Source organism: Monodelphis domestica, chromosome 4 (genome assembly GCF_027887165.1).
Source record: "Monodelphis domestica isolate mMonDom1 chromosome 4, mMonDom1.pri, whole genome shotgun sequence".
Lineage (NCBI taxonomy): Eukaryota > Metazoa > Chordata > Mammalia > Didelphimorphia > Didelphidae > Monodelphis > Monodelphis domestica.
Window position 1 is genome coordinate 102,247,516 of NC_077230.1, and position 19,095 is coordinate 102,266,610.

At 37.0% G+C, this 19,095-nt stretch overlaps 1 protein-coding gene across 1 annotated transcript; it reads left to right on the forward strand.

The window, feature by feature from the left end:
* The first annotated feature begins 324 nt into the window (after positions 1-324).
* MRPS22 (mitochondrial ribosomal protein S22) lies at positions 325-18,981 on the forward strand. Its single transcript, XM_007493944.3, has 8 exons — positions 325-550; positions 1,921-2,084; positions 3,504-3,668; positions 7,942-8,085; positions 9,124-9,207; positions 15,021-15,166; positions 18,048-18,156; positions 18,852-18,981. Exons 1-8 carry the CDS (start codon positions 379-381, stop codon positions 18,945-18,947), a joined length of 1,080 nt encoding a protein of 359 aa, XP_007494006.2. The 5' UTR covers positions 325-378; the 3' UTR covers positions 18,948-18,981.
* The last annotated feature ends 114 nt before the right edge of the window (positions 18,982-19,095 follow it).

Here is a 19,095-nt window from a genome sequence, read left to right on the forward strand (position 1 = left end):
CTATAAACTATGTCTTTTGTGTTTCTATTATCAGTTTTTTCTGGAGGTGGAATTCACAAGTTATTCTTCAAATATTAATTCTATAGCTAAATATAATGTCCTCTTAGTTCTACTTGGTTCGTTTTTCATAATTTCCTGTAGGTCTTTCCATTTTAAAAAATTAACCTGCTTTTTATTTCTTATGCACTTTTTCCCCCAACAAATTTTGTTCAACACCTTCCCTGCTGGACATTAGCCTCCAAATGTGAGCGCTGTCAAGGTCGGTTTCACCTTCCCCCAGACGCTGATCCCTGCCCCGTCGCGACTACATTTCCCAGCATGCCGCAAAATATATGTTTCTGTGACTCAGGAAGTAAAAGCCCTTCGCTGCCAGGGCGTATGGCTGCTGGAGTTATGGCGGCCTTCAGAGTGCCAGTTGCTTTTTGGCTCTACCGAGAGGCGTCTCGCAGCGTGGGACTCCTCGGAACCAGACCCTGGCTCCCGCTCTCTCTCTCGCTAGGGGCTGGCGGATCAGGGCCGTTTTGTCGTCGGGCGGGCTCCAAGGCTAGTAGTAAGTGTTCTCCGAATCCCGTCCCATTCCTGCCCTTGCAGCCAGTGCCCAGCGCCCCTCAGTGTTGTTCAGCGACCGGTCTCCGCGTGCCAAGGCAGTCATGGGTCCTAATCCCGATCTCGATGTTGCTGGACTGTGTTGTGTAACTTTGAGCCAATCGCTTCACCTCTGAGTCATCCCTTTCCTAATCGGTAAAGTGAGATTGAACCAAAGGGGGCAGGTCGGTGTCTAGAGGTCCTGAGTTCAAATGTTACAGCAGATACTGTCTAGCTGTGTGGCCCTGGGCAAGTCACTTAACCCTAGTTGCCCAGCCATTACCGTGCATCAACTTTGTACCTAATAAGATAATGGTTTGTTTTTTTTTTTTAATTTTTTTTTAATGTAGCCAGTTTAGAGTGAGGTTCCTTAACTGTGTTTATTTTGTTTTCAGTTGGGGGCCCTTTTGGCAAATCCCGTTTCAGAGTAATTTATAAAATAAAATACTTAGAACAACAACAATAACTGCTTATATTGAAATACAAGATGTCCTAAAAGTCTTAGTGCAGTTTTAAGTCTTAGTAGCTTAAATAGCTTCAGTTTTGTAAAACTGCACTGATGTTTGGGGACACCTTGGGCAGTCAGCAAAATGTTTTTAAAAAGAAAAAAAAGTTTATAGACCCTGCGTTAAGGAACCCTGTTTTTTGAGGTTGCTTCAGAGTGGAAAGACTAGATGGAACAATTCAAGGCCACTTGTATACACAAGTTCTAGTGAGGGAGACAAAAGGGATGAAACAAGAAAAATAATCTCATCTGTTAATACATCTCATGTTATGACAATCAGAATCAACTTCATTTTATGGTTGAGGAAATTTGAACAGAGACAGGAAGCAATTGTCACAAGGTGGCACAGGCAGTAAACTTGAGAGGAGGGATTTGGATCTTCAATTCCAAATCTATTACTCTTTCCATTAAGCCATATGAAACTAATTCTAAATTTCTCTTTTTCCATTCTGTGAGCACAAAGGCTTGGTGTCAGACCAAAGTATGCTTTTAGGTCACACATGAAAAAGCTGTTTTTGTGGGAGTTCAATAGTATAAAAGCATTCTATATTTACAGAGTCTTCTCTAGGTGTAGTGGCTTACCATAAGATTGTAGCATTGTCTTGTCTTCCTTTCCTTCCTTTCCTATGTAGTTGACCTACCTGATTTACAAATCTGCTTCTCATGCCTTTCTGGAGTCAGAATGTGAAAGGAGATATTTTTGTGGGCTTAGGTCTCTGAACTGCATGTCATTTTTCTATTGATGTGTTTTTGTTTAGATGCCATCTGTATATTTCTTTTTGCTGTGGGATTTTTGTTAGCTTGTTCTTAACTGAAGTTCATTTCAACAGATTCATCTTGCTCAGAGACAAAGAAGCTAGAATTTACAGATGAAGAAGTTCAAAATATACTCATCAAAATGACTGGTCTGGATTTACAGAAAGTTTTTAAGCCAATTAAACAACAAGTTAAGCCACCAACATATAAGTTAATGACAGAAGACCAACTGGAAGAGGTATCTGATTTTTTAAAATGTCTCTAGAGAAACTTAATTGAAAATAATTGGCATTGTTTGGTGCCCTAATAGCATTATTTTCTTTTATTCAAAACAATTTTTATTGATATATTTTTTGTTTTTTTCATATCATCCAAATTTCTCAGCATATTTATATCCCTCTCCTTTCAAGGATAATAATGAGCAAGAGAACATAATTCAGCCAATATTAAATAATATATCAAGAAATATGTGAAAAACCACAAATGAACAGATTAAATGTTGAGTTTTTATTTATTTATTAAAACCCTTGCCTTCCATCTTAGAATCAATCCTGTGTATTGGTTCCAGGGCAGAAGAATGGTAAGGGTTTGGCAATGAGAGTTAAGTGACTTGCCCAGGGCCACACAGCTAGGAAGTGTCTGAGGCCAGATTTGAACCAAGGACCTCCTGTCTCTAGGCCTGGCTCTCAACCCACTGCTACCCAGCTGCCCTCAATTTTTATTTATTTTTAAAAACATTTCTTAATTTCATTTTATTCAGATTTGCACTAACAAAAAGCATTTTGATACTTCTCTATATCCACAATCCTACACCTCTGTAAAGAAGAAAAAGAGATCCTTTTTTGTGTCTATCTCTTCTTTGAGACCAGATTTCATTATTATATAATTTTACAATGCTAATTTTTTATTATTTTGTTATTTTTTCATTGCAGTAATTGTGAATGTTGTTTTCCTATAGTTCATCTTCTGAAGAAACATATGATTTATGAGTTCAAGGCATATAAATAAGGATTTTCTACAAGAACATACTTAAGAATACCAAGGAACATAGCAGAGACAAAACTAGAAAAATTGAAGTGGAATAGTTGAAGATGCCAGAGTTGACTTATTCTTGCTATGTCTTTTGGCATCACTTTTCCTAAACTTTTCTAACTAAAAGCAGAATCTTCTGCATTACATCTCCTTTCCTAGAAGATCATCTTGTTAGCCACTTCTAAAAGGAACATTAGAGGAGATCATTTCTGATTAGCATCTAGTCCCACCACTTAGGCATTTAGATGGAACTTGAATCTTTTATTTAGTGATCCATTGCCTGAAATAATGCTCTAAGTACAGGTCTATTGTTATGAATGTGATTATAATTTTTCTGTTGCTTATTAGTTGTTTCTCATCTCAAACATTTCTGCTTTTCATATTCATAATTGAGACTAAAAGCACATTTACAAAGCGATAACAAAAACCTGATTATCAGTAATTCTACCCATGCACATGAAAATAAAGTTTGATTTGTGACCAGAACTGCTTTTTGCCAATCCTGTCATCAATATCTACTCCTTAGTTTCATAGTTTATTAGTAAATGATTTCTTTTCAGTCTATCATTCGGTCTTCTTCATTGTATGATGACTAATCTTTGAGAAAAAATATTTTATTTCGTAGGCCACAAGACATGCCATTGAGGCCGCTAAAGAACGGTTAAAAATGCCTCCTGTGCTTAAAGAACGAGAGCCAATAAATGATGTATTAGCAGAAGATAAAATCCTTGAAGGAACTGAAACTGCCAAATACGTGTTTACTGATTTAACATATAGCATTCCACATCGTGTGAGTATAATCTCTAAAGACCATTATTTAGAAATGTAGTCAGCTATTTTGAGCTGAGAGTTAGGACTCAAGTATCACTTGATCCTACTTTCAATAGTATAACCAAACCAAAATTGCTGGATCTGTATAGTTCACTAGTAAAGGAAGAGCCATTCTGCCTTTTCAGTTTCTAGATAAGTAGAAAAGTGTAATAGTTTTGGAAAGCAAGTACAGAGTCCTTTGGATTGGGACCTAGTTTGGAGGACTGAGTAATTCAAGGTAAACAGTGGTATAACAATACTATTATCTAGCAATTTGACATTCATAAACTGATTTGGAATTTAGGTTTTAAATTGCCCAAGTACTTAAGTAAAATGGCCAAAATTATTTTGAGGAAAGCTGTGCTTTTTCAATGTATTTTTTTCCCCCTCTTTCATGAAAATTTGCTAGGATTTTTTGTTTTTGTTTTTGTTTTAAACTCTTATCTTTTGACTCAGAATCAAGACTGCATTGGTTCCAAGGCAGAAGAGCAGGAAGGGGTAGGCAATGGGGGTTAAGTGACTTGCCCAGGATCACACAGTTAGGCAGTGTCTGAGGCCAGGTTTGAAACCAGGATCCCATCTATATTCCTGACTTTTTTATTTAATTAATTTAGAATATTTTCCCTTGGTTACATGAGTCATGTCCTTTCCCTCCCCTCCTTCCCCCCTCCTCCCGTCACCAATGTGAAATTCCACTGGGTTTTACATGTGTCATTTATCAAGACCTATTTCTATATTATTAATATTTGCATTAGGGCAATTGCTTAGAGTCTACATCCCCAATCATATCCCCATCGAACTATGTGATCAAGCAGTTGTTTCTCTTCTATGCTTCTACTCCCACAATTCTTTCTCTGGATGTAGATAGTGTTCTTTCTCATAATAAATTATATTTATTATATATATTTATATACATATAAATATATATATATATATATTATATATCAAAATAAATTTCTCAGAATTGTCCTGGATCACTGCATTTCTGCTAGTAGAGAAGTCCATTACTTTCGATTGTGCCACAGTTTGTCAGTCTCTCTGTATGATGTTCTCCTGGTTCTGCTCCTTTCACTCTGCATCAATTCCTGGAGGTCCTTCCAGTTTGCATGGGATTCCTCCAGTTAATAAACAGAATGGTTTGGAAGTGGGAGATAACAAAATGAGAGAGACTACCTTGTTTCTGAAATTTATAAATGAATCTAGCACAAACAATGTGGTAAACTAGAAAGATACAATTCTTTTAATTTGGGGAATTTTTTTCTTTTGTTGTTTCTTGAGCTTGATAAGTAAATGATTGATTAAAGTCCATTTTAATTAGAATGAGATGATTATCAAGTCCCAGACAAGAGACAAACTACTAAAGTCCTTTGCCATTTTATTTTCTGGTTTTATTCACCCAGGTCACACAGCTAGTAAGTGTTAGAGGTCAAATTTGAACTCTGGCCTTTTTGGCTTCCAGGCCCTTCACCCCTCATTAAAAGACTAGAGAAGGCCAAATATCCCAATTTTCAAAAAGGGAAGAGTAGAATTTTGAAACTGTTCAGTTTCAAAATTTGACTTGGCCAAAATTCTAGGAATTATTAAAGGCATTGTTTGTGATCATTTGAAAAGTAATGATCCTTAAATATTAGTATTACAAAAACAGATTATCTTCAGTTTATTTTTTTTTTTTGCAAGATTACTAGATCATTAGAAGATGGTAATATTGCAATACTTGGATTTCAGTAGAAAGACTTACATTATCATTGTGTACCTGATGTATGTGTGCTAAATAAAGCAGTCAACATTTATTTGTTGAACTTACTATATACCAGGCACTAGAGATACAAAGGCTAAAGTGAAATAATCCTTGCCTTCTAAGGGCTTAAATTCTAGGTGAATTCAGAACTAATTGAATTAATGGATGCAAAGAATATCTTATGTATATAAAGAGATTTTTTAATAGAACATAATATGTCTGGAATCTGTCCTTAGACTTTTGCTTTTTAATTGTTAATGACTTGAGTGAAATTTGAAGGTGACATGAAGTTGGGAAGGACAAGTGACACATGACAAGACAGGATACAAACAAAATTTTGTCAGGTTAGAAAAATAGGCCAGCTAATTAAATGAAATTTGAGGGGAGACTAGGATAGCATTGGATCTGGAAGCCATACTATTTGAGGATCCCTTGTCCTCATGGGATGTTCACCTGCTTAATAGAAGATTTAGGAGGATGTGGTAGCTGTCTTTGAAATTTTGATGGGTCATCTTGTAGAAAAGAAATTAAGCCTATTCTTGGCACCATACAACAAAATCAGGAGTTAAATAAGTGGACACTGCAGAGAAGCAGATGTTAAGCTCAATGTAAATAGAAAAACTTCTTAAAATTAGGAATTTTCAAAAGTAGAATAAATATACCTTGGGAGGTAGTGAGTTCCCCATTACTTAAGTTTACAAAGAAATGCTGTAAAATACTTGTTAGGGGTATTTGTAATAGAAGGTTAAGTCTAGTTGTAAAGAAAGAGAGGGAGACAGAGTGGAGACCTCCCTTCTCAAATTGGGGTTTAGGAGGAACAGCTGATGTTTAATTTGGCCAAGGGAAAGAAAGGGGAAGTGAGTCTGTAGTTCCCCCTTTCAGCCTCCTCTTCAGTTATGGCTACCCACCTAAACTGCTCCTTGAGTTCCCTTCTATTACTCTTATATACAAGAGCTTCTCCCCTCAGAGAGAGTATTCTCTCTCTCCCACAGCTAGAACTGTTTCCCCACTCACACTAGTTTCATTTGGGAGAAAAACAACAAACTTTATTCTGGGTGATCAATCAGGAATGACACAGGGAAATGTCTGTGAGGAAAGAGGGAAAGGTGTCCCTAACTGGCTATACCTTCCTCCCCCCTCAAGTTGGGGAACCCAAGCCTTAACAGCTTTGGGCCCCCCTGAGAGATTCAGGTTTGAATGACCCTGGTCATGGTTACAACCGAACACAGTTCAGACCAGGGCACTAGGAGCTGTGAAGTGATCTTGTTAGCTGCTTTGTTTCTTCTCAGGCTGGTCACTTTCAGTTGAGAAATCAGGAGGGATGGTGTTCAGGCACCAAGAGAAAGATTGGAATCTTTTCCTCAGGATTCAGTCCTAACAAGATCACCGAGCTAATTGACTTCAGTCAGAACCTTTTGGCTTCTTAAGATTCCAGACTTCCTGGGGCCCCTCCCCCGGCGAGTAGAGAAGATTCAGCAGCACGCAGCCTGTCACTCTTCCTTAAGTTCAGACCTCTGTCATATATTGTAGTGGAAATTCCTATAAAGGTATAGATTGAAGGAGATGATTTCTTGAGGCCCTTTCCAACCTTAAGATCCTTTGACTCTTTGATGAGGAAATGAAGCAAAATAGGAAGAATTCGTTTCTTTTAGAAGGCATTCAAATAAATATTAAATTGTACTTTGGTTGTACCATTGGTACTTTATAGTAGTGGTCTCAAACTTAATAGAAGTGGATCCCTGAAGGCCTCACTGATTTGGAAAACCACAAGTTAACATTATCTGTGTAGTATTATGTTTTATTTGTTAGATATTTCTGTTTACTGGATGGGGAAAGGGATCTTAACCCTTACCTTCTGCCTCGGAATTAATACTAAGTAGATAAAGAGCTAGGCAGTTCAGGTTAAGTTACTTGCCCAGAGTCACACCTCTAGGAAGTATTTGAACTCAGATCCTCCTGACTCTAAATCTGGCTCTCTTCCACTGAGCCAACTAGCTGCCCCTTCAAATTACTATTTTTCTAAAAATCCATACCTTCTGTCTTAGAATAAATACTAAGTATTGGTTCCAAGGCAGAAGAGCTATAAGGGCTAGGCAATGGGGGTTAAATGACTTGCCTAGGGTTACACTGCAAGGTTCTAATTACCTTTTAATCTGGTTTCAGTTGTCCTTGGGAATTTTGCTAGCCTGTATGACACCTGTATGACACATGCTTTATAAAATAAGTTATTTAAGTTAAACCAATTTCTTTTAGCACTTATCACACACAGTAGGTGCTATAAATATTATCTTTATTGAATTTACATTTGAAGTGGCTATTTTTGAGTTCCGTATAATATAAGTTCTAACTAAGGATGAAAAGCAAAATTTTGTGAAGTCTTTGTAGTTTCAAAAATAACTCTCTGTAATCATTTTTTACATTGTTGATTGCAGATTACTCTAATAAAGTAGTTTAATGAGACACTGAAATTAAAAATACCATCTTAATTTCACCTTTGATTTGTTTTCAAATACAGGAGCGTTTTATTGTTGTCAGGGAACCAAGTGGTGTTCTAAGAAAAGCTTCCTGGGAAGAACGAGACAGAATGATACAGGTGTTTTTTCCAAAAGAAGGTCGTAAGATTTTTCCACCACTAATGTTCCAGGAAGAAAACCTTCTGGTAAGATGACTTTATCTATCTATTAATACCTATATATGGTTACATATATGTATAGATCTGTATCGTATATCATCAGAATTGCAGTAGCTCAAAAAAAAAAAGTGAGATGTGCAAATTTAGAGACATCTCCACCCCAAATGATTTCCTTTCCAGGGCTATTCGTGCCTGATCTGTGATAGAGCCTTCTGATCTCACACTGGGCTGATTAGTAACAGTTAGATGTGCTGTACATTGGCCCAGACATAGTTATTGTCATTTTGGTCCTCTTTGAATATAAAGTACAACCTCATGTACATGCATGTGCAAAACCCTGTAGCAAGTGTAGATTATTGCTCAGCTGCAGATGTGCTATTTACGTAGGCATTTTAATTAGTTGATAATCATTGCAAAGTTATCATCTTCATTACTTATGGATTTTAGTACAATTTTTACATTTCAAAAAATAGTGCACCAGTATTATCAGTATTCACATACTTCAGCTCTTTTACTATATCAGAAATCAAAAGGGCTGAATATAGAGTCTGCAGACTCAAGTTCTGACCCTGTCTCTGAAACATTCTAATTTTGTAACCATGAATAAGTCATTTAATCTTTTTAAATCTCATATTCCCAATTTTTTAAATGAAAATAATTTGTAAGGAAAGTATCTTTCTTTCCTTTACAAAGTTATATATTTTCTTTAATTTTAAAAGCTAGACCTATGATTTAATTATAGTAGGAAACTCCTAGTACAAAAATTTCCCAGTCTTGCAGATCAAAGTATTGTCATAGGGAATCACCTGGGGCACTGAAAGGTAAAATTAATTTTCTCTGTTAACACAATTAGGGTGTGTATCTATGAAAGTCTTGAACCAAGTCTTTTCTAAGACCAGCCCTTGATTCACAGTATCATATTACTTTTTGAATTCTTATTGATATTATTATTATTGTTATTATAGTATGCATAAATGTTGATGGAAATACATGTCATTGAGTAGAGCAGTTTTTGCTCAGTTGTATTCTTCTTCTAGTTAAAACTGATCTTTTGCATCATTCTAGACTTTGTTCAGTCAGGATCGTCACGAAGATATCCTCAATCTCTGTATTGCACAGTTTGAGCCAGATTCAGCTGAGTATATTAAAGTGAGTATGTTGAACAGTTTGAGAAATGATAGGAAATCTGTCCTTAAAATATCACATATAAAAAAGATTTCTGAATTCTAGCTCCATTATAAATTCCAGCAATAAGGAAGTATTTTTGGTGAATTAGAGCTGACACAAAATTAGAAATTGTAATGAATGAAAGGTTTGGTCTTTCCATTTAGAGAGAGAGGAGAAGAGTGGAGGCCTCCCTTCTCAAAGTGGGGTTCAGTGGAGACAGCAGATGTAATGGAGAAAAGGTTTAGGGATGGTAAAGGGAACAGGAGAGGACAGCTGATTTTTAGGGTTGACTCAGAGAGAGGAGAGGAGGTTTGAAGATTTTTCCCCCTTCTGTCTTCCCTCCTTAGCTATAGCTCTCCTAGATTTGCTCTTGTCCCTCTTGTCCCCTCTCTACTACTTGAGACCAAAGGGTCTCTCCTTGATCTGTTCACTCACATTTGATTCACAGCTTGGGGAAAAGATAACTATTTTAATGTCAGTTAAGTCAGGGTAATACAAAGGAATAACTCACAGGGGAAAGAATGGGAAAGGAAAATGGGGAAAAGGGGGTCCCTATCTCTATCTAACCCTTTTCCCTCCCTCCTTCAGCTTGGGGGGAACTCAGGCCTTGGCAGCCTAAGCCCTGTAAATGTTAAAGTTAAATCTCAATAATAAAAATAAATTTTTAAAATGTATTAATGATCATTAGAAATCAAGGAATAAAGAAGATACAAAATAAAGACCACATGCCCATGACTGATCAGCCAGTTCAAACACCTGCCTTACCACAACCAAGTTCCAGACTGGAAGTATAGAGGTGGGACCCTTCATATCCTTGCCTAATATCTCATGTCTATAGGAATTATGTAAGAACAGGAAGTCAGTGGGCTCCTGGGAAATGTAGTTCTTTTTTTTAGGGTAACAGATTTTCAATTATACAACCTCCTGAGAGAAAGTCAGGTTGACTGACCCTGGGTTTGGCCCCTTAGCCACAGTTCAGACCCAGGGCAACAGGAACTGAGGTAAAGTCTGACAGAGATTCAAAATGCCTTTTTCTCAAGTTTCTCTTCAGTGAGACTCTTCAATTGGGAAATGTTGGGGGGAAGGATTTCTAGTCACAAGCAGGAAAAAGTGGGTAACCCTCAGGAGAAAATCTTATTCTACCTTCTCTCTTTGGCTTCTCCCAACTGAGAGACCAACTTCTCTTCCAGCCAGAATCTTCTGCTCCTCAAGATTCCAATCTCCTGGGTCCCCTCCCCTGATGAGGAGATCAATTCCACACACTCCTCAGCCTGGCACTTTTCTTATGTGCCAGCCTCTGTCACAGTACTGCATTGCATATTAAAAGCCCAAAACACATAGCATTTGCTATCTGACTGTTCATAAAGTTTGGTTCAGTTGTTATAGAATTTAGGCTTAGAGGGCATCTGCTCTAACCATCCCCAAAACAGTATCTTCTATAGCATATGCAGCAAGTGGTCAGCTTAAGAGTTAGGAAGTTTTTTTCTGGTATCAAATCTAAATGTGCTTGTTTGCAACTTAAAACCAGTGTTTTTTGATCTTCCCTTTGGAGGCAAATAGAACAACTCTTATGCTTCACCCACACGACTGTCCTTGCTGCTGTCATGTTCACCTTAGTTATCTCTTCAAGGTAAAATATTTCTACTACCTAATGTGAAAGGAACATTGTATGGAGAAAATAGCACTCGGGAATCAGATAATCTGGGTTCAAATTTTACCTCTAAAGCTTATTCCCTGCGTGACCTCAGGCAAGTCACTATGCCTTAGCCTCCTTATTTGTAAAATGAAGAGTTTGAATTAGATGATAAGGTCCCTAATTCATCTTCATCTGACGTGGATGGACTCAAGATCCTTTAATATCTTGGTTGCCCTCTGCCTATTTTCTAGCTTATTAGCATCCTTCTTAAACTATGGTTCTAGAATTGAATATAGGATTTCATCTATGGTCTAACCAGGCCACCAATGTTCTAGCCTGTCAAGTTCTGATTTTTTCTCCATTGTGTTTAGCTCTCTCTTCATACTTTTTCATCTGCACATTTGATGATACCATCAATATTTTTCTTACTGTCACTGACAAAAATATTAAGCAGCTTGGCCAAGCAGATCCCTGGGGCACTTCACTAGAGACAATGAACTTGAAGTTGACATTGAAGTGTAAAACTACTCTTAAGGTCCAGAATACATCTACTTGTATGATCATCTAATCTTCATCCCTTATCTTTTCTACAAGAATTGTAGAGTTAGCTTATCAGACAATCTAGACAAATTCCAGATATAGCAACCCTGCCATCTTATTCTTTGTGATCACTTCCTTCTTGTCTAGATGATAAGTAACTACCTCTTTGAAGAATTTCCCCAAGAATCAAAGCCAGACTTATTGGCCTAAATTATAGACTTTTCTCTTTTCTTGAAAATTATAATATCAGTCATTTTCTTCCCTGTAGAGTCTCTGCTCTTCTCTGAGTTATTATTTTTTTTTTGTATGTCCCTGTCGGAGCTCAGCAGTGACATGTCAGTCCTGTTGGTACCTTCTTGCTGTCTCCTTACTTCTCTTAGGGATCCTAACTCCCTTAGCCAATTTTGTTCTGTCTTTTCTGGTCCAGACTTCATTCTCCTTGGCAGAAAAAACAAAAGCAAAATAAAAATGAAGACTTTATGGTCATTTATTGTCTTTCCAGGCTCATCTTCCAACTCCATTTAGTAGTACTGACCCTTCCCTGAACCTTCTTTTCCCCCAATATAATCAAAAAAAGACTTTTTGTCATCTTTGACTTTCTTTGCTAGTCTCTGCTCATTCCAAGCTTTAGCCTTCCTCACAGAGGACTGTGGTGCCCTCATGTATTTGTTCTTTGTTTTCCATCCTTACTTCCATCTTTATACTTGGCTTTTTTAAGATCTAAATTCATTAAATGAATGAAAATTGATTTTAAATGCTTATTATTTGCTCAGCACTTGCTAAGTACTGGAGATAAAAGTACAAAAGCATGACAGTCCCTGCCTTCAAGGAACTTATATTCTAATAGGAGGAAACGGTACTGATATGGACATGGTAGCCAGGGAAGTATATTTTGGTCTGTAATATATGGATCAGTTAGCATACTTGATTGGAAGAGAGCAGCAGGCGTTTTCCAGAAAAAAAATGATGAAATTGATTTTTTTACTGCTCTCAGAGTCATAGGCGAGAAAGAGGTAGAGTATAATATGTAGCAGCTAAACTGGATGTCAAGAAAATGGCTAAACATAATGGGTCTGGGGCTGACTATATATTGTCACCAATCAGAATAGCAAGGCCCAATTATGTTAGTTCCAAAGCTCAGCAACTAATCATCTCTAGAGCATGGTCTCTGTAAGTCTGGTTCAGATGATGCAGCCTCAACAAAATACACAAGAAGTTGGTTTTAGCAAAGCCTGGTCAGGTCTAAAAATAATGGTTGGTGAATTTCTGAATTTATCGGTCTTTTTGGACAATTCCCATTTTTCCTCCTCATTTCAATTGTTTCCTTTTGTGATTTAATATCTTAATTCTTGAGTTTTTTTCATCTCTTCTGGTCTGACTTCCACTGTAGGACTTTGTGGGTTCATATCTATCTTCTGAATCTTTTGAACTATTTCCCCCAAATCTAGGGTGCCTATCAGAATATGATGTCCAACTTTATTCTTCTTTATCTCAAACTCTAGAAGAAAGTGGTCACTTTCTGCACAATTTCCATCATATCCACCATAGCTATTGTTAATGAGTTAAGAGTCATAATTTGAATTTCCCTTTCCTGGTTTTCTATCTTTTGAAAAATGAAATTATAATTATGGCAAACCAAAAAGTTATTAGCTATTCATTTTTTCCTTGTCAGAAAACTCTAGTAGCTGTCAGACATCTGAATTCCCTAAGCATAATTGGGTCATATCCCTCTGCCACAAATGCTATTTCCATAACTCTTCATCCATTTTGTCTTTATGTTCAGGTGACCTGTAGTATGGTCTGATGATAAAATCACCTCTGATTCTTCTCCCATTGATATTCCCAAATGCTTTCTGTGGTTCATGGATTTTCACACAAGTATATCTTCTAATAATACAGGGCTCCTCCTCCTCCAACCCTTTGCCCTTCACCCCCTTTACCTTCTTTTGAGTAAGGTACACCCATCTAAAGCCATCTAATATTCTGCTCATGGACTTTATTCCAAAAAAGTCTTAGATTGAAGTAAAATTTGCTGCCTTACAATAAGGCCTCTAGTTTAATCTTGCTAAATTTTGGTCATTTCTAAGTTGACATTTGAGACCATGCATGCCTCTTTTAATTTTGTCCCCTGAAAAGTTTGGGTATTTAAACTGCTCTTTCTCCTTATCCATTGTTTTCCTTATCCATTGTTTCTATTTTAGGATTGTAAGATACCATACAAGTATTACCAGTCCTCATTAGATAATGCTCTCACTGGCCAGGAGTCTGTATTTCTCTATTTTAAGCCATGATCCAGAATCCAAATCCCATTTCATCTCTTCATTGGATAATAGTGAGGAAAATGAAACTCGGACCCTCTGGTCTTATGGTTGTTGTCAAAGATCTCAGTATCTTAGCTTTCTTTTGACTATATCATTTGTTCCCATCTGAATCATCACAAGGGAATAGGAGTCAACCATTTTGATGAATCTTGGAAGTTTTGCTGTTATGTTTTAAATATGTGCCTAGGAAATAAGGCCTCGCTATTATCAGGTAGGCCGATCATAACCTGGGTACTTCTAATAGTCCACCATCCACCATTATCCTTCCCTTCTCCCTCTAATCATTACTGAATGATCTCCTGCCTGATCTCTTTCTATGTTTGTGTATGTGTATATTATATATATATGTATGGGTACATATATATATATATATATATATGAATAAAATAATAATTATTTCTATTTGCTATTTGTGGGGTCTTTGAAAACTTAATTTCTCTGGGTCTTGGTTTTTACCATCAGTAGAATGAGGGTCGAACTATATAATCAGTTCTAAATCTGAGAGTCCTTAAATAACTTTCATATTTTTCCTATAGACTTGTAGTTAAATTATGGTGCTCAGTACCTTGATTAATTGTAGTCTGGTTAAAAATTACTAGTTTAATATACCACAATCTAGAATATACCTGATAGAGGTTATTCTGTTTAATTTCTAAGGCAAATATTTTTTCTTTGGTGAGATTCTCATTCTATTTTATATAGACCTTATTGTGTTTAGGTTGTGTGATTAAATACTAGGCACAATTTAATGGTAGTTAAGATCATCCTATGCATGTTTGGTTTTATGGAGATTTATGTGAAAAACATGTCTTCTTAGGAATAGATGCCAACCCAGGAACACTGTCTTTGATTTTACTACATTTTGAAGAGTACAGCATACTGGAATTTGAATCCTTCTCTGCCAACTACCTACCTCTTTGATCTTTAGTTTCCACTTTTGACTAGAGCCTGTGATTTCATTGGTATAGAGAAGTCCTAATGAGGAAATTCCTTCTATCAAGATGCATCTGAACCTACTTCATAACTAGAAGGCTTAGTTAGCTGGAGCTCTCAGAGATTAACCAACTTGCCTAGCACAGCCAGTATGTGTCAGAGACAGATCTTTCTCCCATGTGTCTTGACACCAGTTCTCTGTTCCCAAGCCTTTGCCTCCTTATTCACAAAATGAGGATATTAATATTTGCACTATAAGCCTCATGGGGCTGTTGGGAAAAAAGTGCTGCGTTATTAGTGAAGCACCAATATGAGCTTTTGTCCTTGTTATTAACATTATTGACATATTGCTTTATTATGGGTAGATTCATCACCAGACGTATGAAGATATAGAAAAACATGGTAAATATGACCTTTTGCGTTCAACGAGACACTTTGGAGGAATGGTGTGGTATCTGGTAAATCAGAAGAAAATTGATGGTTTGCTGATTCACCAGATTCAGAGAGATTTGTAAGTAAGATCTTTTGTAAGTAATTGACTTTTCTGTTGCAAATCTTTAAGTAGGATATTGTTTTCCTTTCACAGGTTATTAGGTTTTCTGTTCTGTATGTAAATATGTTTATAAAAACCAAAGTCTAATCAAGCACAAGAGACACAGAATTACATGAGCAATCTCAACTCTAGAATAGTAGGTATGGTGTGGTTACAGGATATCTAAACAAAGTCTAGTTTAAAGAAAAAAATTGTAACAGCTCTTACTAAGCAATTTTTTAGCTTCCTGATATATTCTGAAATATTTCACTTTAAAAATCACAATGAGGGGGGGGCACAGCTAGGTGACCAGTGGATTGAGAGCCAGGCCTAGAGACGGGAGGTCCTGGGTTCAAATCTGGACTCAGACCCTTCCTAGCTGTATGATGCTGGGCAAGTCACTTAACCCCCATTGCCTAGCCCTTACCTCTCTTCTGCCTTGGAACCATTACATGATATTGATTCTAAGATGGAAGGTAAAGGTTTAAAAAAAAAATCACTATACTGGTGTGCAGTGTTCATTGTATTTTTATACTAGTATTATAGTGTTATACTAATATTAAATTATATAAGATAGATAGATATATAATATGAAAAACATACATTAGGTTAGAAGTTAGACTAGATGACTTCTTACAGTCTTTTTACAACTCTGAATCTATTAAATAGTTCTGATAGTACTAAAAAAAACTAAGAATCTTATAGTTTGAAAGGATCTGAGAGGCCATCTAATCTAATACTCCTATTTAAATACAAATCTTGACTATAGGTAACTAGAATGTAATTATCTGGCTTTGTTGAAGACCCTCAATGAAGTGGATCTCCTTCCACTTTGGGGCAGTTGCTATCTTAATCAAAATTTATTCTTATATAAAGTCTAAATAAGTTTACTCATCTTAGGCTAGATGGTTGTTCTTCACAACTCAAAAAAAAAAGGTGGTAGGGCTTGCAGATTTATTTTTGCTTTGTATAAATCAGTGTTAAATTCCTATCCAGATTTAATTTTAAATGGAAATGTTTTTAGGTTCTTTGGAAAATCAGTGAATTTGAGTTCTCCTACTTTTAAAATGTGCTGGATGGTGGTATATTTTGGATGACCCATGCATTCTAACCACCACTTGTGTGGGAATGTGCATAAGGCTTGGAAATAGCAGAACTTTTTCTTGACGTGTCTTTTGGCTTTTCTCAGAGACACTTTAATAAAGGGAGAAAACATTAGGAATGTTCTTTTAACACCCCAATTCAGCAAGTTAGCAGCTTTAAAGTTCTTTTTCTTCAAGGAACTTCCTTTAGGGCAGGAAAGCTTAGAGAGCCATGTAATAAGCAGCCTGGTCTCAGCTGAAGGGTTCAAACTTTTCAGTGGCTGAGGCACTCATCTTGAGTAGACTGTTGTTTTTTTTTTAAACCCTTACCTTCTGTCTTGGAGTCAATACTGTGTATTGGCTCCAAGGCATTAGAGTGGTAAGGGCTAGGCAATGGGGGTCAAGTGACTTGCCCAGGGTCACACAGCTAGGAAGTGTTTGAGGCCAGATTTGAACCTAGGACCTCCCATCTCTAGGCCTGGCTCTCAATCCACTGAGCTACCCAGCTGCCCCCTGTTGTTTTCTTTGACAGGAATAACCTGAGCTATTAGTGCCACTTTGTAAGATAATGAGTTATTTTTCTCTACAGAGGAAATGTGTCCCACTCCAGAGTGTCTTCTGGGTAAGAGTGTTTCCCTCAAGTGAAAAGGCAGAGTACAGACTCTAAAAGGGTAATTTGGGGGTACTGCTTCCTTAAGAAGGAAGCCTAAAAAATAGGATTCATAAAAAAAGATTCATAATTTGCTGAACTCATAGCTATTTGGTTGTGCTATTCTTCTCTGTAGAGCTATGAGGCAATGAGTAATAGGAAAATATTGGCAGAAAAGATTGTGTGATGACTAGGTGTGGGTAAAGCTGGGGAATTTTAAATGTTGGTGAAAATTTTTGTCTGCTTTTCTAAAAAATGTTCCTCTGTTCTTGATTCTGCCTTCTATTTTGTAAATGTATACTGTAAAGATTACTGGCTTCAGAGCCTTAATAAGCCTTAGACTCCACTAAATGGGGGTATGATTACCCACATTGCTTTTTGGAGCCTCAGTTTCCCTAGATCACAGAATTCAAATGTCCAAATTGAAAGGGAATCTTAGAGGTCATCTAATCTAATTGATTGGTCCAGCTCCTTTAGAGATTAAGAAATTGAGGCCCAATCATATACTAAGTCATTGGCAGAGCTGAGGCTTGGTCTTGGGGTGGGGAGGAGAGAAATAATTGAAATAGTGCAGGTGGTTCATACATCATTTCATTCAATAAGCACATCCATTGAGGGATCAGAAATCGAGATATTAATCATTAATCTGTTCCAGCTCCCCCTGGACTGTGAGAGGGAAGTTTGGAATAAAGATAAGCGTGTGTCACCTTGTTCAGGGGACACATTGGTTCAGCCCCACTTCACCCACCCCACACTGACCCAGCCCTTACAGCCAATCCTTGTCCCAGACGCCCAAATTTGTTTGCCATCTCGATCTGTCCCCTTCCTCTCTGTCCTCACTGGCCAACTACCATGCTAAAATGTGTTTCTGACTCCAGTGCTAGTGCTTGGTTATTTATGTGGGTGAGTGTGTGTGAAGAATCTTCTAATTGGAAAATGTAAATGCATAGTAGCATTTGTTCTTATTTATTTATGATTGGGCCATTGTAAATGCTGACTTGTAGAATGAATATCAAATTTGGATACAGACTGATTCTTTTAGTTTCAAAATCCAAAAAAATCACTAGTAAAGTCTCCTGATATGATTTGGGAGTTGATTAAAATATGAGAAACTTTTACAAATTTTCAGGCTGGATGATGCTACAAGTTTGGTCGTTTTGTATCACATGCTCCATCCACATGGACACTCAGCTGAGCAGGCTAAAGAGCAAGGAGCTGAAGGAGTAGACTTAATTAAGGTAAACTCTGTTATTTCTTATTGTCTGCTCCATATTGATAATTAAGTAATGAACAATTCAAATAGTTGGAATACCTTTAGAGACCACACTTTAAAGCCAACAAAGAAAAGGCTTTTTAAAAGGGGGTAGATTTATTTTTGTCAATTTCTTGCTATGAAGACATGGTAAATATTGAGGAGGTGGCACTGGTTGGTATTTTAAGTGGAAAAATATCAATCCTGTAGTTTGGATAATAGAAATAGACCTTTCACAGGGGATGAGGCAGGCACCCATTCTTCAGTTCTGTTCACATTTAGGTGGTGGTCCAGTGACCAAAGCTTATCAGGTGGAAGAAAGCTAGACTAACTACTCAAACAAGGCTCCTTCACTGTAGAGGAAGAACATGAAAGGTAGAAGGGGTAATACAGTGCTAGAGGCAGAAATGGGCGCGGATACCTTGTATCCTTGGGAGTGTTCCTCCGCAGTCCATTACAATAAATCTCAACAGGAAAAAAAGGGGGCGGGGGGAGTGACTTGTTGCAAGATGTTCTTCCCAGGAGTTCCATTAAAGTAGTACTAGAGTTTAGAACTCGTGTCCCTTAAAAAAAAGATAACTTGCTCTGTCAAGACTTCAGACAGCACATTTAACATTCTTCATGGATTACTTCACCCGCTCTAGAGGTTTTTCTAAGTTATAGCTTCTTTTTCTCTCACAGGTCTTCGCAAAAACAGAAGCACACAAAGGAAGCTATATAGAGTTGACTCTACAGGCTTACCAAGAAGCATTCAGTAGTCATTCTGCAGCTTCCTAAAGAAAGTACTTAAATAAATTATCTTTTTATTAAATATCGTCAAGCTTTGTTTTGATTTCGTGTTGGACAGAATATTGTAAAAACAATTCCATTTTTTCCCCAGTCAGGGTTAGTTAGCAGTTGTATCAAGTCAGTTCTTATTTGAAAA